This window comes from Macrotis lagotis, chromosome 3 (assembly GCF_037893015.1).
Source record: "Macrotis lagotis isolate mMagLag1 chromosome 3, bilby.v1.9.chrom.fasta, whole genome shotgun sequence".
NCBI lineage: Eukaryota > Metazoa > Chordata > Mammalia > Peramelemorphia > Peramelidae > Macrotis > Macrotis lagotis.
Window position 1 is genome coordinate 120,841,828 of NC_133660.1, and position 22,628 is coordinate 120,864,455.

Consider the following 22,628-nt stretch of genomic DNA (forward strand, 5'->3'; position numbering starts at 1 on the left):
TGTAATGAAATGTCAAAATAATTGGCCCAGACAATGAGTACTATTTCAGAGGCAAAACAAGTCCAAGTGGGAGACAGTACCCAATACAATGTGAGTCAAGCCCTAACAAATTGGGTAGAAAACGGATAAGTAAAGAGGAAGGGAGAACAGCATGAGCCACATTTTAGAGACAATAATGAGCCCAGTGAATTCAGATGATGAAGAGCAAACAAGACTTAGCACTTACCTCCTTCCCGTCTTAGGTTGTCTCTATTCAAACTGGGAAACATCTATATATTAAAAAGAAAAAAGAAACAAGAGAAAACACTTCAGTCATGGGTCCATACAGGGCAAGCACAATAAAGATATACTCCTTTTGTATCAATGAGAATGACTCAAGAAGCAGCAGGAGGTCAAAAGAGCCGAAACCATGAAAAGAAAAGCAAATTGCTTTAGTCAACCTAGAGCCCATTAACAGCATACACATCTATGGAAGTCAGCTTTCTAACCCTCATTCTGATCTCCACAGAAAGTGAGCAGCAACAAGACCTGATAGGAAGGTGGGTAGTATGGGATTTTATAATGAATCTGATAGACCAAGTCAAAGGTTTTATAAATCTGAAATGTTCAGTTCAATACTTATAACATCATTTGATGAACCTTTAACTTTTATTGGCTTCCTAAGAGATTCAAATCAAAGCCTGCCTTCTTTTGGCAAGAGGTCCAGCACCTTCCCCTCTGAGATCACCTTCCTAGTTCCTATTATAACTAGTGCTTTGTATGAAAATATTCATGTTAAATTATTTTCTTTCAGTTTCTAAGTATTTATATTCTCTCCCTCCCATCTCTGCCTCCTCCCAAACCACTGAAAAATCAAAAAACAAAAAATCCTTGTAACAAATAATGTATAGCCAAAAAAAAATCAAAACCAAATTCTTCTATTAGAAACATTCAAAAATGTGAGATTCATTTGGCAAAACAATTTAACATGTCTCTGCTAGTATTCTTCATCATTGGTTGTACACACACACACACACACACACACACACACAAATGCCCTTCTTGGGGATGGGTTTTGTTTTTTGTTTTGGGGGGGGGGTTGCCTTTTTTCTGTATCTTCAGCAATAGCACAGGTCCTAGTACATAATAAATACTTGCTGACTGATTGACCATGGCTCAAGCAGCCTGATGGAATCTCCTGCAAAGGCCAATCAGTCACTAAGCATTTCTTATGTACAAACATCAGGAAGCCTCATCTTCATGAGTTCAAATCCAGCCTCAGACACTTTTTAGCTGTGTGACTCTGGGCAAGTCACTTACCCATGTTTGCCTCAGTTTCTTTATTCATAAAATGAACTAGAAGAAGGAATTCATATCCTTACCAAAAAAACCCCAAAAGGTTTACAAGAGTCAAACATGACTAAAATGATTCAACAGCAAGAAAGTGCAAAGCATCTTTATATGTTAGCTGTATGATCCTGAACAAGTTTCTTACCTTCAACATCTCCCTAAAACAGAATTGGAGTATCATTGAGTGGTCCGACAACAGTACTGATCAAGAAACTAATCCTTGGAGTCGTAGAGCAGAATTCATTTTTTGATTATGATTTCCAAGTATGGAAAGGTATCTCCCACCCACAACAAGGGATTTCTTAAATAATTCCATTTGAAACAGGAAAGTTCTGATGCTAAGCAGCACCTCTAAGATCACCGGCAACCAGCTCATTATTCTAAGGGCATGCTACCTTTAGAAACATGCCCTGTCTAAGTTTCCTCTCACAAATACATAGCAAGACTTTTAATATTTGGAGATCTTACTGAGGTTCACTTATCTGTGGACTAATCTCTTTGCTATTTATTCTGAAGGAAAAGTCAGGCTGGGTATCTTCAAGGTCTTGGTGCCATTGATGGCAAATTTATTTCCCAGGGACTGTGGCAGGTAAGTTTCTCTATGCAAACTGACTTTTAAATAGACCTCTTTATTCAGTGAGTAGAGCTGTCCAGGGGTCTTAGCTTTACCTCGACAACCGGGGATTAGCAGCTTCCTTTGGGATCTCAGTTTATATGTAATGTTGCCAAAGAAGAGTTCAGTCCCTCTGGACCTTACTAAAAACCTCAAGGGCATATTAAGAATAAACAGACAGTTGAGAGAGGACTCATTTATCATTGCTAACACTGAACTTCTCAAGGGCACATAACATGAATGAATCTAGTCATAGGATTAAGAACAGGAAGAGACCTAGAAATGATCCAGTACAAGATCTCCATTTTAAAATTGATTAATCTGAGGGTCAGAGAGGAAAAGAAATTTGTTCAAGGTCTTCAAATTTCAAATTCCATGTCTTTCTACTTTCTCCTGAACTAGTAACAGGGGGGAAAAAGCACCAGCTCTGGAATCAAGAAATCTAGTTTCCAATCTTAGCTCTGACACTGACTACCTGTGTGACTACTGACCCTTGGTTCCTCAACTATAAAATGAAAGGTCTGGACTTGATAGCCTCTGTGGTACCTAACAGCTAAAGTACTATGATCCTGTGATTTCTCTGATGTCAACATTCGACAGATGAGAAGACTGAGGATTCAGGAGGAGGGAGGGAATTCCCCAGAATCAAATAAGTAAAGTATTTAGATATTGTGGATTCCAGGTTTGGCCCATTCCATCACAACTCATTACCATCATACTGATCCAGTACAACATTCCCCTATTCTTAAAGACCACCTGCATCTTCCATTATTTTCAGATACAAGAATCATAAAATCGGCCAATCACTTTGTTTTCATGGGCCCTAATCTTTTCACCTATAAAACAGAGGGAGAGAGGTATATGGCAAACTAGATGATTCCCTTCCACTTCTAAATTCTAAAGTCTTAATTAAGGCCTTCTGAATAAAAGAGAAGGAATAGGAACAGTACTAATTTTCCCTGTTATTGAACACTGCTGGTGGTTGGCTTTGTTTTAATAAATTAGCGATCACTTTCAGTATATTTAGAAAGAAAGGGTAGAGTAGACTAGTAGGAAAGGATTTTTTAAAATAATATAATTAATACATCTTCTACATGAAAAAAATAAACAACAGAAATAACTAAAATAAGTAAGGCTCCTATAAAAATAAGACCTACACTAACAAAACTGCTCACAGGCAGAATGTTTTTAAAAACAGGCAAAATACTCCCTTGTCACACCTTTCTAGTTCTTAGCACATTGTAAACAGGTGCTTAATCAAGGTTTGCTGACTTGATCAGCTATCTCCTTCTTGATGAAGTTTAACAGTGCAACCAAATGACTCATCCTCTAAATGATTATGGTGGTAATAGTAATAATATTTATATGACACTAGAAGTTTATAAAACCATACATGTGTTTTCCCATTTAATCCTCACAACAGTCCTATGAAGAAAGTGCTTTTATTGCTTCAAATTCACAGATGAGGAAACAAGAGAGCATCTAAGTGACTTACCCTATTATACAAGTAGGAAGTATCTGAAACAGAATTTGAAATCCATCTTCCTGACTCCAAGTTCAGCCTTCTATCTATGAAGCCACCTAGCAATAAACTCAGGGATAATCTTGACCCTTTCTAATGCACCTCTCATGTATCAAAACCTACCCCCTAAATTGTTCCCAAATTTACCGGTCTTTCTATTTCTACACTAATGGTACTAGTCCAGGATCTAATGACTTTAGACTGGCTCTGTGGAAAGCTTCTTACTGATCAGCCTTTTCCATTCCATAATACACAAAATAACAAATATTAGTCTTCTTTATTGTTTTGTTCTTTTCACTTTCCTCATCAGATGCTATAAAGGGCAGCAGTTGATTCACACTTAAAATTAAGTTCCTGTTCATGATTTTCAAAGACTCCATCTTATTAATTACTCTCTGTTCCCTGACATTAATTCTGCAGATCATTTGTGCATAATTCATCTCCTATTCCACCAGAAGACAGCAAAATACATTCCTTTCCTAACACCAAACCATGTTCCTTCCTCACCTCTAAACTCTGCTGGGTGTCTATTTATCCCCCAAAACCTTTTTATACAAGTCCATAGAGAATGGCAATAGGAGATGTGAGGATGGTTTGAAGTTACCAACTAACTGAGCCACTGCCATAGAGTATGGAATGAGAGTCTGACCTGAGAATCTGACAGATTATATAATAAAATGGTGAATCAGTTGAGACATTTGTAAAAATAATAATAATAATGTTTGTCCTTAAAGAAGACTATGACATCAAGGAGGCGATGCCATGATAAGCACATAATTTGGATTTGAGTGAGGAGGTGTTGGGCTAAGTAACCAGTCTCACTTTCTCCTCCATAGTCATCTGGGTCCAGGGACCAGATATGAATCAGGATGACTGGAAATGACCCAGGATGCAAGATAATCAGGGTTAAGTGACTTGCCCAAGATTACACAACTAATAAGTATCAGGTGTCTGAGATGGATTCGAACTCATGTCCTCCTGACTCCAAGGCCAGTGCTCTATCCAAAAAACAAAACAAAAAAAACCACAAATAATAAAAATGTTGATGATAATGACAATAACAGTAATATCCACAGGTGACAGTTGCATTGGACCTATTGAAAATAAGTTATATATATATAACCCCAAGTTCATACCATATGAAATTCAAAAGTCATGTTAACTATATAAAATTCTAATACATTATATCAGATTTGTTTCTAAAAAATAACTCTACATAACTACAGCAGTGACTAGTTGTCTTTCATCTTCCCCTTGAAGAGGAAGGGGGAACCTGTACCTACTAAAGCAGCTCATTCCCCTTTAAAAAAAAACTTTGTTTAATTGCTTTGTTTTAATTGATGTATTGCTTATTTCAAGACTAAATTTGCCTCTTTGTAAACTTATATCCACTGCCTCTTGTTCTCCCCTTGGGAGTCAAGCAGAATAAGATCAAATATATGGAACTCCAAATTATTTTAAGTTATCCTCTAAGTGTCTTATCCAAGTTCAACATCATCAGTTCTTTCAATTACTATGCTGTATGTTATGCATTTTTCAGTCATGTCCAACTCTTCATGACCTCATTTTGGGTTTTCTTGGCAAAGATACTGGAGTGGTTTGCCATTTCCTTTTCCAACCCATTTTATAGATGAGAAACCTGAGGCAAACAGGGTTAAGTGTCTTGCCCAGGGTCAGACAGCTAGTAAGTGTCTGAAGGTAGATATGAATTTAGGAAGATGAGTCTTCCTGATTCTAGTCCTGGTGATCCCTCAATTCCTTCAACCTATCCTCAAATAGCATGAACTTCAGACCTTTTGCCATACTTCTACATGCTCTTCAGTTTTGCCATAATCATCCTTAAATGGAATGTACAAACTATACACAGTAAGGAGAGGCTAGATGATTGACCCAAGTTGATCAAATCAATGACACTCACAAATATAATGTCCAACCCCATAAGTCTGGATTTCTATAAGACTAGACTATAGTACTCAAATGGGACACACCTACATAACTATCCAGAAAAATAAAAAAAACCTAAAAGTGACTATAGTTAACCCTATAGTATTTGAAATATTTTTAATGGAGCTATTAATAAACCCTTACAGCTTCTTTTCCTCCCAGAGCTTCCATCCACTGCTTCCTTTCTTCTTCTGAAAATGCCTGCATAGTCATAGGAATTCCAGGTCTGAAAATTAAGAAAAATAAGGAACAAAAGCATATTAGTAACTGACTACTAAAAATAGCCATTATTGCAGCTCCCATTTTCTCAAATCTTGATTTTGTTCATCATGGCTGAGTTGAACTGCTTCATCTAAACTTAGTCCATCCACAAATGGAGGGAAATATCTGCCTGGTGACACCAGTGATTGAGAAAGACTGAGGAGTAGGAGGTGAGGGGAATCCTTATTCATCACTAGTGATTTATTTTCCAAATAATGAGACATCTTTTTTTGTTTGCTTTATCAAAGAACAAACATGAATATCTCACAACGATTTAGACAATAAAATCTCTAATAAAAGGATGACAGACTATACTAAATTAAGATGAAAGATGGTGAAACTAAATTGATTTTCCATTGATAAAGATTATTTTTTAATAAAGTTTTTTTTTCCTTTTAGTGGAAGTTGCTTCCACCAATGCAGAGAAGCAATTCTTCTGTAATATGGTTTCCTGGAGCATTGAAAGGTTTAAGTGATTTGCTAAGAGAGTATGTGTCAGAGTCAGAATTTGAATCCAGGTCTCCATAATGCTTTATCTGATTCTCTATCAATTTTGCCAAGCTGGTTCTTTACAAATGGGCTCATTTGCATGTTACTTATTTTATCTGCTGTTCAACCTCTGAATAATATCCATAACAAAGGTGAATTTTATGAATGACTATAGATCAATAATCATAGACATTCTCAGAGAGTAATTTTCATCTTGAAAATATCAAGTTGTTCTATCAATACATATCCAGCAGGCTTCACATCATAGATCATGATGTTGAGGTATAAAAAGGTGAAATTATTGGTGCAAGCTAATTAAGATCCAGTATTATGAATCGTTATGCGATTTAGTGACTCCAGAACATGCAGTAACATCTGTTTGCATGCCAAACACCATTCACCAACAGGAAAAATGTTTGAAGTATGGTATGATAACAATCTGGAGTCAGTAAAGAGCAGGGTTCATGTCCTCTCTAACATTTAATAGCTATGTAACCACATGAAAAAACCTTCACCCTAACTTGACTCATATACAAAACGGGATGATAAAGCCTATAGTGCCACTCTCACAGGGCTATTGAGAAAATCAAATAAATGAATATAAATAAAATATTTTGAAAAGTTTAAAGATTTTCAGTTGTTTCTGTTTTAATTTCTCCCACTTTTTTAGCCTCATACCTACTTTTAAAAAATTTCTCAAATTATTTGCACTTTGCTCAAAGCATCATTTTGGAACCATACATCTGAAAAGAGATACTTTACCTCCAACTCTGTATTTCAAAGTGCCCTTTTGGAGGATAGAAGCAAGGCAAAAAAATCTAACCCATCAAATTAATATAAAATGCCCTTGCCTTAGCTTTTAAAATTCTGGCCCTCATTCAGAATAAGCCACACCAGGCTCAAGGGAGTAAATTATAATTACAGGAAAGAACATTTTTCCTCACATCAATTAACTGAGAACATGAAATTAGACTGTTTACATGTGGGATCTCATGGTGCTAGAGAATGTTACATATAGCATCTTAGATGGCAGATACATTAATCTAGAAAGGAAACTCCCTAAAATTGTGTGATTCCCACCACCCCCCATATAGTATTGAATCACACTTAGGAAAAAAGCACACCAAAATAAAGGATAATAAAAGAGAGTATTTTACTCACATTCTTTGGGGACACAGATTGGACAAACAGTACAAAACGTGCTAAGCAAATGGTACAAAATGTCCAAAGGACTTTTTAAATATAAGTTGAGACAGAGTCAAAGAGGACCTAGGATGCTTCCCAGTGGAGTGGAAAGAATACTATAGCCACTGTGAGGATGCATTAGGGGGTAGAGGAAATGGGCTCAAATAGCTTCTTCTTTTAACTAATTAGTCTTGCTAATTAGAGGTATTAAGCTCATTTGTTCTGATGGTACTTAAAGACTCCAAGTATTATCAATGCCCTCTGATTTTCAGCAACCTAGAGCAATACCCTAATTACCCCCATGCTAGTAATAGCTATTGGCAAAATGAAAATTATAAAAGAAAATTAGGTCTAAAACACATTTTTCTTGTCCAAAGGAACTTTGAAATGAGCAAAACATAACTGCTGTTCAGCAGCTTCAAACAAATACTAGTCACAGGACTGAATTGAAATTTAAAATACCAATTGAAAATAAGTTCTAGCTATTAGGTCAATTCCAAAGATTATAAAAAAATAAGAGAGTGGGTTAAAGAAATTCCATATCCTTTACTATATCATATGAATTTGGTTTTATGTAAGAACCATAGGTGGAACCTGGCCTGAAATTCCATGTTTACAAAGGAGGAATTTCTGGATGTTAATTAATCAAGGAAGATGCATCAGAATTTTCAACAATCTTTAATTTTCAACATTCCTGATTTTCCACAATTTTTATTTTCACTTCTACTCCCTAAAGATGTCCATGGTAGTTGATGTGCACATTTACACACACAAATGAAGTTCTATATAATGAGAAACTTAAAACTTAAGAAATTTTGACATGTTGGCATAGGATAGAGTACCAACCCTGAAGTCAGGAGGACATGAGTTCAAATCTGAACTCAGACACTTAATACTTACTTAGCTGTGTGACCTTGGGCAAATCACTTAACTCCATTGTCTTGCAAAAATTTTTTTTGAAAAGGGAATTTTATGACAAGTGAATGTCTTGCAATGTAGCCACCAGTGTGATTGGTTAGGAGGAAATTGGGTGATGATGATTTAAACTGTGAGTGATACTAATTTTGAAAAATGTAAAGAATCAGGGAATCTAAAATTAATTCTCCCTGGAAAAGAATGGGTAGGAAAAGGAATTAGAGCAAGTAACTGATACTTTAAGCTGCCATCATATTCAGCCGAAGTTAAATACCAAACTAAGACAGAAACAGAATGATAATGGTGAAGATGTATATGATTATGAAGATATATTATCTGTACTCAAATCAAGATCAATGACAATATGAGCTGATGAAATTAAAGAAATCATACATGTACATATATGCAGGACAAGGTGTATAAACAACAGAAATCCAAATTTGATTAGAAACAAGTACAAATTGGTTCTATTATAACTACAAATATTATCTATTCAAAATAAATTAATTATTGAAATAAATCTGATCGTTCACTTTTTAATTTAGAATACACTCTCCACCAAAGTCCCCCACTGATGTCTCCTTGGAGCATGGAAGTGACCCTTCATCCTCAAAGATCATATCAATGACTTTTAAGCTCAAGAAGAAATTGCACGGAGCCAGAAATGCTCCAAATATGGGTATGGTAAATAACTGTACATCTATTGCCTAAAAGGACAAATCTAACTGAATTTAATGGGCAGCTAAGTGGTAATGCACAGATCCTGGAGTTAGGAAAAATCATCTCTGGACTTCAAATCTGGCCTCAGGCACTCATTAGCTATGTGATCCTGAGCAAATCACTTCACCCTATGTGTATCAATTTCCTTATCTGTAAAATAAGCTAGAGAAAGAAATGCCAAATCACCCCAGGATCTTTGCCAAGAAAATTCCAAATGGAGCCATGAAGAGTCAGACATGATCAAAAAATGATTCAACAGCAAAACTAAATTTAAAGAAGTTGGCCACAATGTGATCAATGTTTCAATAGCAGGAGTTCTCTAAAGACTATTATCTAAACATGTCAAGAAGTTATCTACTTGGTAGAAAATTATCTGCATGTGCTGGAATAACCACACAACTCTTGAAATAAATTGATATATATGATCAAACAATTTTATCAATTAGAACCTGTTATGAGAGTGGCTCAGTCATCCAGAATATTATCATAGGATCAGAAATCTAGAGGTGGAGGGTATATTTGTCCAAACCTCTGATTTTTCAGATGAGCAAAAGTGACTTGACTAAGAAAAATCCTATTGAACTCCAACAACCTCAGTAGTCCATTCTATTGAGACTTATACTTAATCCACTGACTGTGGAAGTTAATACTTTAAAGGAATGAGTAGGAAAGAAAGAAACAAATAAATTAACCTAATGAGAAAATTCATCATTTTAAGTCTCCATCTTATTAGACATTTCATTTTAAAAAATCAATGCCATGGGAATCATTATTATGCAAAATTATAACTTTGCCAGGGAGGGAAGGCACATTTGGAAATTTGGCACCAACAGCATCCCAGTGCAAATCCATATATTTTAGTGGATATTCCTAGAATGAGACATTGCCCATTAATGCAAGTCCATCTCATGTAAAAACAACATAATAAGTGTGCCCTAGCCTGAACCACTGCATTTCCCAAGGGGGCAGAGAAGACTACTTGAAAAGTATAAATAATCTGGAAAAGTAAATAATCATTCTCTCTGGATGGGTTGCAATAGTCGGGGGGGGGGGGTGTGGAGAAGAACTCTCATTTTTGAGGACTGAAAAGAATCAAGTGTATACCTTACTCATCTTATAGTGTCTAAAATATGGAAAGATATTAGTGAAAACCCAGACAACTATAAAATCCATTAAGGTGTCTGTGCTTAGAATTCAGAAAAAAAAAAAAACAGACCTCTGCTTTTGGATTATTGTGCTCTGCCACCTCAATAATTCAATGCATAGGATTTAGCCCTGACAAGTTTTGGACTTGTCCAAAAATACTAAGCCCACAGGGGTAACAATTTATTCTCAGTGAGTAACAAAGAATGCTGGTTCTAATAATTTAATTATCCCTAGTATAACTATGAAGGAAAGGAGCAAATCATAGAAAACACACACACACACACACACACACACACAACACACACACACACACACAATTTTTTGAGTTAATCATTTATTCCCACAAGTGAAACTCTAATACCCTATCATGATATGAAGGCACCCTAAGTTTTTGAAGGATATGATGATGTATTGCAAGTTTTAGCTAATCCTATCCATTTACAAAAAGTTTTGGGTATGGTTCCAACTGTAAAGATAAATCTAAGAGAGATTAAGGACTAGCTTGGTTAAATATGGTGAGCTGTCAGAGATGAACTTGGTCCCAGTAACCCATGAAACAAAATGCATAGTACATGTATGTATATATGTATATATAATGTATTTGTGTATTATACATATATACATGGATGTATGCATTTTGTATGTGTGAATGATTATCATTAAAATCTAGGAAATGTCTATTAGTCTAAAAACTCTGAAAGAAGAAAAATACACTAAAGAAATCCTACAATACCTAGTGAAACAAATGCTCCCTTTCTAATATGCTTTTTGAATGTCTTTCAATGTACATTTGTTTATGTGTATATAAGCGTGTGCAGATACATATGTGGGCAGCTAGCTGGCACAGTGGATAGAACACTGGCCTTGGAATCAGTAGGAAGGGAGTTCAAAACCAGTCCCGGACATTTACTAGTTGTGTGACTTTGGGCAAATCACTTAACCCTAGTTGCCTCATATCCAGAGCCATCTCCAGTTGTCCTGATTCCTCTTTGGTCATTGGACACAGATGATTCTGGAGGTAGAAAGTGAAGCTGGTAACTTAACCTCACCTGTCAGTCAAATCCCATTCATGAACTTGTCATGGCACCACCTCCCTGATGCCATGGTCTTTTTCAAGGATGAAGGGCAGCAATTATTATTAATATGTATGTACGCATATATGTATGTATAGTTTATATATGCATATATTTACATATATGAGAGAGATAATCTTCAGTCTTTTGCAGCCCATATTTCTTTCTGCCACGAAGGATGCAGGTTGGTGAAAAAGAAGGCAGAAAGTGCTAAAAATCACACTTATATTTTATCACATTTATAAGAATCACACAGTTCTTAGAATTCAATAAGCATTTTAGCATTGGCACTATGAATGAGACCCTTACTGAAAATGAGAGTAGAAACAAAAGAGAAAGAAGACAAAGACTTGGCATAAAGCCATAATTCAGGATTGTGATCTGGATGATGATTCAGCAAAGGAGAGAAATCAGAAAAGGAAGACACCAAACAGAAGTTTAATAGAATATTCCTGATGGAAGATTGTATCCAAAAGGAGAGAGAGAGAGAGATCAAAGCCTTACAACATAATGACTGTATGACCCTAGGTAAGTCACTCAATCCTCTAATGCTCTAAGCAACACCATATGAATGAATTGCAAAATGGTGGCAATCTACATATTAGAGGAAGTTTCCTCCATTTGGAAATACCAACCATATGAGATTCTAAGCTCAGTCCTCAAGCCTATGACAGAACAAAGAGGTGAGCTGGTCATGAAAAAGATTCAGCAGTTACAGACTAAGTGTTATTCTGGTACCCATGGAAATTAAAGACTCAACCACATTGGAAAGATCCTCTGTGGAAGACTTATCCAAGGATATGAAAAGAATCATCACCCAGGATGGGAAGCTGGGGAGGAGTTGAGATTTCCATTGCACAAGGGATAACCTTACAAATGAGATCACACATTAATTTAAAGTAATTAGCTACTTACTCATTCATATAAACGTTTATTAAACTCCATTTATTCATTAGAACTGGATGAGCACTGGGAGGGTTACAAAGATAAAAAAGAAATGCCATGGCCCTCCAAAGCTTCATTCCTTTGTAATTTAGCCATTTAGACAACCTGGAGGTGGAGCACTGTTCTTGGAGTCAAGAAGATGAATTCAAATCCTACCTAAACACTCTTAATAGTTGCATGACCCTTGGAAAAGAGACATAATTTCTCTGTGTCTCAATTTCCTCATTGCTAAAATGGAAATCATAATAGCAGCTACCTCACAGGGCAGTGATGACCAAATGAGATAACATATATGAAGTATTTTGTAAATGATTTATCAAAACTAGCTATTATTAATTATTGTTACTGTTATTATCATTATTTTCTAACAAATGCCTGATATTAGACTAAAAATTCTGAAGGAAGAAAAATTCACTAAAGAAATACTACAATACCTAGTGAAACAAATTAATCTGACTTTTGAGTGTTTTTTCATGTCTCACATTTGCTCTGGGTGCTCCTCTCCCAATAATAACCTATTAGCTTTTTTTATTGTTGCTAGAAATTATTATGCTAACAAAATATAGGGAAGAAGGGCAGTATATGCGAGATACAGCCCCACAGGAGGGAAACAACAGGAAGGAGTACATGAATATTCAAATTAAGTCTCAAAGAGTTAGCAGAGAATTTCAGGCAAGAAAATATACAGAAAGATGTCAGGACTCCAGAAGTCTTCCCAAGGAGACTGGGCACTCAGAAATGAAAGGAAGTCAAGAACAAGAAACCTTGAGGAGCAATTGGAAATCATGGTGGTAAAAGGAGGAGAATTTTGATAATCTGTTGAGAGAACTGATGGAAAGTCAGACAACTTTTAAATTTTTAAAAATAATAATAATTAGCAAGAAGTGGCAGCATGGTATACTGAAACAAAAATGTGGGTCAAGTCAGAAGACTGGAGTTCAAATCCTTGGCTTACCTCAAAAAAAATCACTCTATGCTTCTAGAACTCATTTTCTTCATATTGAAAAGGAGTTAGATTAGATCAAGGGTTCTTAACCTGGGGTCTTAAACTCCTTTTAAAAATATTTAATATCTGTTTAAATCTGCCTGTGTTTTCTCTGTAATCCTAGTTGAGGTTTTTTAAACATTTTAAAACATCATTTTGGTAAGGGGTTCACGGTTTCAACAGATTGCCAAAGGGATCTCTGGCATAAACCTCTAGACAAAAAAACCCCAAGATCCCTAACATTTTGCAATCTACTCACTAACCATACATCTGCATCACAAACAATAAGCAAGATCTCACTAGGAGATAGGGATAACACAGCACAGCAAACAAAAAAAATGGATTTAGATCCAAAATCACATTCAGAATCTTTCTCCCCCCAAAATCTCCCTTCTTCTGTCAAGGGCATGACCATTCTTCCAGTTACACGGGATCATTACCTATTCATCAACTTCAACTCATTTCTCTCTTCATTTTAGATCCAATCAGTCACCAAGTCTTGTCAGCTCTTAAGTGGATAGAAATCCAGTGTGAGACACTATTATGTGGCTTTGGACAAGTCACCTAACTTCTATTTATTTCAGTTTACTCAACTGAAAAACAGGGATAATAATAGGAAAGACCTCCCAGAATTGTTACGTGTATCAAATAAAATAAAATGTATAAAGTATTTAGCACAAGACAGTCACTTAATAAACACATTTCCTTTCTTCCCACATCCATTATATCCCTCACCTGTGTAGGCTTCTATCTCCATTCACAATTAGTCAACCTAGTTCAGATCAATGAACAGGAACCTCCTAATTGGTTTCCCTTCCTCCAAATTTTCCTTAGGTCTGCCAAGCCATTCTCCATATAATGGCTGAATTGACATTTTAATGCTCAGCTTACTCCCCAGCTCCAAAATTTTGGTGGCTCTCTTGTCTTTAAGATCAATTAGAAACTCCTCTGCTTCATATTTAAAACCTTGTACATGCTACTCCTTACTCTTTCCAGACTGATTACATCAATCCTCCACACAAGTTAATCTATTGTTTTTCCATCTCCCATTGATCACCTCTAGCATGTCTTTCCTAATAATTTCCTAATAACCTCAGTAGTTAGTGCTTCCCTCAAAATTATTTTGTATTTATTTTGTATACATTTATTATTTCCTTTTATGTGTCCATGTTGTTTTCCATAATATATTAGAATATCAGCTTCTTGAGGGAAGGGATTTTCTTTCTTTGATTTACATATCCCAGTGCCTAATATAGTCCCTGAACAAAGAGTACATACTTAATACTTGCTAATTAATTTGATGAAATCACAAAGCAACAAATAGTCAAACAATCTATTGCCAGGAATTCAATGAAAAAAAAATAACTTGGCATCCTATTTGAAATGCAGATTTAGAGGCAGAAAAATGGGGAAAGAATGGGGTTTTTGCCACTTGTTTTCTGAGCCTCTGACATCGATGGCAATGTTATCTTAGAAAAGTCACTTAACTTTCATGTACCTCATGAAACAACTCTAGATGGGAAAATTGCAGAGAAGATAAGAATGTAAATTGATAGAGAGAGTTTCCTGTATGAATATAAGTTTAGTCTTTTAGCCCTTTTTTCCTGAGCAGTATCTAAATAAAGCATGTGGGAAAAACGTCACAGAATCAAGGTGATTTAACAAGTAGTCTAGTATGTAATTGACTGTGTACAAAATAAAACAAAACATAGGGAGAGAATGATTTGGGAAATAATCCTTGGTTTTGTGGAACTTAACAGTAAAATAAACCAAACATTAGCAACTAAACTCACATCCCATTCACATGGAGGTTAAAAACTAAACAAAACCAAATACTTTTCACAGCAAGACAGCATGAAATTTTCACCAACACCAAGAACCAAAGAGAACAAAAAACTAAAGATAATCAAAAAAAGGATGGCAAGGGATGCTTAAAAATTATACTCATGAAAATAGTCAATTTCTTCAAAGTTTCCTAAGAGATACATGTGCATATCTCACCTAAACTATATACTGACTTTTCTCTCATATAAGCACATCCCAACGACCACAAGACAATAACTTTGAGAGAATGTGTGATAAAGAGGAAAAAGATCCATGATAGCTTAGAACTAGTTTAAATTCCAGCTTGATTTCCTACTTTTGTAACCTTGGGCAGTCACATTTCAGTCCTCAAATTTTTCATCTATAAAGGGAGGGAGGAATTGGGGCTCTAAATCAAAGTCCAATGACCACAGGACAATGTGGTGTGAGGGAGGGGTCATGGAAGGTATAGGGGAGGAGGGATAGGTAGGAGAGAAAGGGAGTTCTAATCCAATGCCAATACTAACTAGTTAAGGGGACAATGGGCAAAGCATCTAGTCACGTAAACTAAGCATGAAAATGTCAGCACCTGGATAGCAAGATTAAAGGGGTTTTCTTTTTTTCTTTGTCTCCAATGCCTCCCAACACATAACAGGTACATGATAAATGGTCACTGAATGAACTGAATAAATGACACCAGTGTCATTCACAGAATTGGAATGTTAGCTGAGATAGTCCCCAAAGTCTCTTCCAAGTCTGTTTTATGATCCTATGATTCCTAATTACCCTGAGTAACTTGGAATAAGAACAGCATAGATACCTGAAAGCCATGGCTAACAGTCCCAACTCTCTCTCATCCAGCAATTCTGTTACCCAGAACCACCAGATATATGGATGACAACAATAGCCAACTTTTTTTATTACATTTCAAGATTTCTAAAGCATTTTGAATGATCTCACTTGTTATTGGCCAACAAGTCAGAGAAGAAAGCACTGCAGGTATATTTTTAGAGGAGACTGGAATTTAGATTCCACTATTATGGCTACTTGGGACATTGAGGTAGCAGAGAAATGTGTTTTGAAGGTGAGACTGCACTTCAAGTCATCTTGAGTCCAAGGTCATCTTTCTCTATTCTATATCAGACTGTTTCTGCTATGAATATTATTATCTTAATTTTATAGAGGAGGAAATGAAGTCAACAGGAATTAAATATCCTGCCCAATGTTAGACAGCTAATATGCATCCAAACTGGAATATGAACCTCAGCCTTCCCCCTTCTAATGTTAACTCTTTACCCATTATGGGACACTTTCAAGCAAATTAAAAAAGCACCAAAGAGAAAGTGTGAGATCCAGTGCAGCCTGGGCCACTCACTAGCTATTTGATCTTAGGAAAATCAATTCATCTTCCTAGAGCATATATAAAAGAAAAAGATTTGAATACATATTGATTTCTTATTGCAGTTGTTGTCCAGTTGTTTTTCAGTCATGTCAGACTCTTTGTGATCTCATTTTGGGTTTTCTTGGCAGAAATACAAGAATAGTTTGCCATTTCCTTCTCTGGCATTTTTTTACAGATAAGGAATGAGGCAAATAGAGTTAAGAGACATACCCAGGGTCACAGACCTAGTAAGTGTTTGAGGCCATATTTGAACTCAGGAAAAAGAGTCTTCCTGACTCCATCCCCAGCAATCTATCTACTGTGCTACCTAGCTGCACATACATGTTGATTACAACAACTTAAATGGAAAAGTGTGCACATATGGAGGAGGAGAGAGTGAACAATGAACAAAAAAGTAAATGCTGAATTTTTGTAGACAACATAATGAATTTCATTTTTAAGCTATATATATATATATATATATATATATATATATATATATATATATATATATATATATATATATACATTTGGAATAAATGCCTGTTTGAATTTAACTGAATTATAAATGAGTTTAATAGATTTTTGTTGACTAAGATCAAGTTCATAAATATAAGCAAAATAAAATGAACTCACACAATCATTAAAGTTTCTTAGGGCTTGTATAATTCTACTAGTATACTGTCATCTGTATCTAAAGATAACCCTGTTATCATTAATGACATCAGACTGTCAGTGTCCAGAAATGAATTACCAAATGGCCAGATATAGTTTAGTTTTCATTTTCTTTCTCCTTCTCTATAAAAGGTTCTGTGAGCAATCAAATAATCCAAAATTATGCAGCAGGACAAAAAGAGAAGCAAGAGAATCTTTCACTAAAAAGCTAAATAGAAATTGAATGATCTCACTTCCAATGACTGAGCATATACAATATAAAAGCACTCAGCATTTGGAAGGTCTTTGTGACAGAAAAAAGGGTGCCATGGCACAGCACATATTGACCTCAAAACCAGAAGATCTGCCCCATAGTTGATATGCATTGAGAAAAGGGCTAAAATTAAGGGTACAAATTAGCAGTGAACTATATTAAGTAATCCATGTGAAAGTCACAGCAAAGCATAAACCATATTAGTAGAGTGCGATGTACAGTTCACTTTAGTAACAAGTCATGCACCAGCAATTACAATTCTGCCAATATCAAAAGCTTCCTATATGGTTCCAACATTCATTAAAATCCACACAGGGACAGCTTCAAACTTTGCCTAAATTGATCTCCTGCTACTCAAAATCACTATGAATATAGAGATGCTAGAAAATGAATGCATATATCTCAAGTGGAGGTTCCTAATGATTTTTCACAGCCAAAGTGACTTGGGTTACAATGTACATTTTATCCTTCAAGTGGCAGTGATGAAGCCAATGTGGGCACTCTTCTTGATTAATAGAGACTGCAAGTCCTCTAAAATATAATCATATGGTCTCTGAGAGTCGCTGAAAAATCTGCCACCCTATGGCAAAACTGTTGATTAGATTCTCCCCTTCACTCAGCCAGGAAGGCATCCAAGACAATACACAGTCCATTCAGTGGTACATAGAAAGTTACTACCAGATAAAGAAACCATAATGAATCAGATGTGTGATCACTGGACTAGAGCAAGGGCTGTTGGAAGTGTGGAGAAAGATATGGACCCCTCTCAGAGGAAAGGACTAAGGAAATGCTAAATTTCAGTTAGATATTTATTAGTGAAAACAAAGATGTATTTTTTTCTCAAGCAAGTTCTCAGATCCCCTCCCAGTGATCCATAGACTATAGACTCCAGGTTAAGAATCACTAATCTACAGCAATCATGTTAAATAGATACAGAAATGGGAGCTGCTAATCCACACATAAGGATCTGTATGGGTCATATATTGAACTAATTTTAGAATGTATCATTATATGTTTTTATTGTACTTTTATTTATTTTGTTAAATATTTCCCAATTATAATTTTATTTGGTACAGGCAGAAGTAGAGATTATTGAAGGTCACATGCAGCCCATGGGTCATGCATTTGACACTGATAGTCTAGAGAATTCTCAATAAATAATCCCCCCTGGTGACAGAGTGGCATCAACTCTACAATTACAGCATGATGCTTGGAGCTCTGAAAAGCTACATGATTTGTCCAGGGTCATACAACCAGTAAATGTCCACGACCCAGTACCTAGACCCATTCTGGCTGAGGTTCTCTATCCCCCACAACAGGCTATCTCTCATAGATAATTATTAAGAATAAAAATGATGCAATCATGTATGTTTTCTTCATATCAAAGAAAGCAAAATGCTCTTTTTAACATGTTCAGTAATTCAGATAACTTACCTGTCTACTGCTTCTACATCAAAACAGAACCGTCTGTCAATGGAGTCAGTATGCCTTTTGGTACATTCTTTCAAAGAGAAGACATCTCCATCACCCTGTTAATTAGGAGAGAAGGTATTCTTGGAATCAAGATACATCATATCAAAAGAGATCAACTAAAAACTAAGAAGGAACCTATACCAGCATAAAAAAATAAAACCACACATTTTATCTGAACACATTTTCTCTTCTCCATCCCCCAAACTACTTCCTCCTGATTTGACTATTTTGCTTAGTGACCCAATTTCCCACTCACCTTAGATTCTTCCCTTTCTTACCTGTCTCACATCTTAAAAGAAGCCAACTCCTATGAGATTCTATTCCTGAAATTCTTTCTTCAACTCTTCTCTCTATTCTTAAAATCATTACCTTCTCTTTCTCTAGACTATTCCAATTACCTCTTTACTGAACTCTCTGCTGCTATCTTTCCTCCAAAACATCCCTTCACAAAGTTGCCAAATTAATCTTTTTTTTAATTTTTTTGCAAGTCAATGGGGTTAAGTGGCTTGCCCAAGGCCACACAGCTAGGTAATTATTAAGTGTCTGAGGCCAGATTTGAACTCAGGTGCTCCTCACCCCAGGGCCAGTGCTCTATCCACTGTTCCACCTAGCCATCCCCAAATTTAATCTTAATATACATACCATTTCACCCTCTACTAAGAAACCTTAGGCATTTCCTTAGCCTGGCATTTAAGACCCACCCCAATTCAGCATAAATTGACTTATTTTTCCCAATTTTATTTCAATTTCTCTCTGTGTCTGTCTGTCTGTCTGTCTGTCTGTCTGTCTCTCTCTCTCTCTCTCTCTCTCTCAAAACTGAGCAACTAGGGTTTCCCTAATTCCATCTTATATTCTCCTCACTTCATGGATTTATGCAAAGCTTTGTTTTTGCCTGGAATATTCTGTCTTTATCTCCACCTCTTGAAATCCTCATTTTCCTTCAAAGTCCAGTCTTTAGATACCCCTATTACTTTATTACTTTGAGATTTTCCTGATTTTCCTGATTTTCCCATCTAAAGCTAATATTTCTTCTACCTCAAATTTTCTTAAAGCACTTTACATAGATCTCTTCTTCACTTTAATCACACTCTCTCTTCAATTATATGTATTTGTTTACATTTTATATCCCCTTTTTGAGGCTTCAAGCTCCTTGATGACAAGGCATGGTGCCATTTTTCACCTATATATATCCATCCATATATCCATCAAAGCTGCTGCCACACAAGTTGCTTAAATACCTGGTGATCCAAAATCCATTCCTCTCAACCTAGTCTTTTTTTAAGAATCAGAAAATAGTTCTTTTAGTATTTTTCCCCCAGGGTTCATTACCCAACATATAGTCAGTTCTGTTCTCCTTAGGCCTTCTAAAATTTTTCCCATCTAGCATTCTGGTGATAAAAATGTACCAGGCCTTGCTCACCAAGCCAAGTATAAAGGTTTATAAAAGCATTATATCATCCTCTCCACACATTCCACTCTTCTTTGTGGCGTGTAACAATATACTTACAATCTTCCCCCCTGATCGATGTTCAAATGGAATCATGGTAAACTTCTTTGCTGCCTTCCTATACATGCAGTAGTGTTTAACCCAACTGGAACCAAATGGAGCTGGCCCTGAAGCAAAGGAATGATTTTATGCATTTTAAATGATGAAGGAAAACAAAGTTCACACTCCTTGGTATAATCAGCAGTATTCTCTGCTCATGTATATTCACAGGATAAGGGAAGGGATGGAAGGAAGATGAAAAGGCCCCAAAAGCAATATTTTCAAACACATCAGCAATATTGCTTATACAAGTGAACAAGTTGAGCTCATAGTCCTTTTTCTGAGTCTTCTAAAACCAATACTTCCAAACTCTTAACAAAGTACAAATATCAAAACAGAAAAGATGTCATATGTAGATGAATTTGCTAAGAGCTAGGAGCTGATGATGTTGTCTTACCATTGCAGTGAAGTCCAAAAATGAGGCACTTCAACCTTCCTTTTAGTCCAATTCCTTTCAAGTCTTCTAAGGCCAAATGGCATGAGAATGAAACATACAGGAATCTCTCTTACCCTGAATCATCTGGTCCCTTACTTCTAAGAGTTTTAAAGTTCTGATTTATACACCCTCGATTTTCAAATTCTTCACATAAATTCACTAGACAGGACAACCTCATCAAGACAGATCATCAGGATACCATAATTGATTCCTAGGAGATATTTTTTTCCCCCCAAACTGCACAATTCGACCAACCTAACTGCAAAACTCAATCCAAATCTGAATATCTACAAATGAAAGAAAAGTGAGACTTGCAAACTGATGAGATAGTTTCCCTACATTGGTTTTATATTTCATCCAAAGTCTGCAGGATATTTAACTGCCTCCAGAGGCTTCCATGCTCTTAAATTGGTCAGTTAAACTGAAGTGCTGAAAATCAGTCATAAATGGTACATGAAAGGAAGGTTTGTGAGAGGCTCTGATTACAGTCAACAAGAGGAGAGGGAAAGACTGTAAATAAGGAGCATTCTTATGCTTCCCTCCCCTCCTACCACCATGCAATCAGAACTACTCCTACACTTCCACAGGTGAAGATGGAAGGCTCTGATCTCGGCAGTCAAATGATGCCCAACAATTAAGATCTGATTGGAGCTGAGGATTTCTGAATCTCTAATTAAATAAATTAACTATATTCATGGAAACATAGGTATGCAGAATGCAGTCTTGTCATATGGTGTGAAATAAGGTTGGAGGTTATTTGGGACATCTCTTAACCATCTCATAGAATAAGAACACAGTACTAGAAGGAATGCCTTGAATGAATAATAATACATATTCAGAATCTCTCTTAGCAGGAAGGCTAAGGTTTGAAGGGTTACTTGAATTCAGGAGTTCTAAGTTAATGTTGACTAAGCTAATCAAATGTCTTCACCAAATCTGGCACCAGTATAGTCTACCCATAAGAGTAGGCAAAGAAGGGAAGGGATCAGTCTGTCTAAGGAAAGGCAAACTGACCAAGGTCAGAAACAGAGCAGATCAAAGCTCCTTTGATAATCAGGAGTGGGATTGAACCTTAAAAGGACTCTCAGCACCTCCAGCCTAGGCAAGATGGTTTCTAAAAAAGGGAGGGGAAACATGGGGGTGATGGTCAACCTTAATGGACTTACTCACTCCATCAGTGCAATAATCAGGGAAAATTTTAGGGTATATGTGATAGAGAATTTCATCTGTATCCAGAGAAAGATCTGTGGAGTTTAAACAAAGACCAAAGATTTTTATCTTCAATTTTTAAAAAAGTTGTCTTACATACTACATAATTTTGCTATCTCTAATATTTTATTTCTTCTTTAAGGATACATTTTTTCTCTCAACACATTCAATTTTGATCAATGCATATCATGGAAACAATGTAAAGATTATCAGATTGCCTTCTGTTTGGAGGAGAAAGGGAGGGAGGGGGAAAATTGTAAAATTCAAAACCTTACAAAAAATGATTGGTAGACATTACTATTGTATGTAATTAAAAAACAATTACATATCTATATACATATATAATGCATATATACATATACATATATATATATATATATATATACGTATTATTAAAAGAGTATATAAAGAACCATGGAGATCATCCAGTCCAATACTTTCCTTTTGTAAATGAGCAAACAAAATCCCAAAGCAGTTAAACTACTTGCTTAGAATCATGCAGATAATAAAAACCTAAGTACTTTAACTTGAAATTCAATATTCTTTCTTCTAAACCATATGGCCTCTTCTCTCAACACTTTGGCCAATCCAAACCATCCCAAGTTGATATTTGGAGTTGTCCTGTTGAGCTATGTAGAGAAGAAAAATAATAAAAAAGAGGAGAATGGAAGAAGAGGAGAAGAAAGATAACAAACAACTGGCTTTGATGAGCTAGTAGGAGAACC

The 22,628-nt window shown here is 35.9% G+C and overlaps 1 protein-coding gene and 1 long non-coding RNA gene across 3 annotated transcripts in view; one reads left to right on the forward strand and one right to left on the reverse strand.

Annotated features, from left to right (window-relative positions):
* Positions 1 to 22,628, reverse strand: part of ARHGAP10 (Rho GTPase activating protein 10) — a 355,007-nt gene that overhangs the window by 161,507 nt on the left and 170,872 nt on the right. For both annotated transcript variants that reach the window (XM_074229165.1, XM_074229164.1), the window contains exons 9-12: positions 20,220 to 20,326; positions 18,674 to 18,768; positions 5,553 to 5,634; positions 227 to 269 (exon numbers count right to left, since the gene is read on the reverse strand). In XM_074229165.1, the coding sequence (XP_074085266.1) occupies positions 227 to 269; positions 5,553 to 5,634; positions 18,674 to 18,768; positions 20,220 to 20,326 (327 nt within the window). The remainder of the gene's footprint in view (positions 1 to 226; positions 270 to 5,552; positions 5,635 to 18,673; positions 18,769 to 20,219; positions 20,327 to 22,628) is intronic.
* Positions 51 to 22,628, forward strand: part of LOC141517803 (uncharacterized) — an 84,437-nt gene continuing 61,859 nt past the window's right edge. The window contains exon 1 of the long non-coding RNA XR_012476988.1: positions 51 to 539. This is a non-coding gene — a long non-coding RNA (uncharacterized LOC141517803). The remainder of the gene's footprint in view (positions 540 to 22,628) is intronic.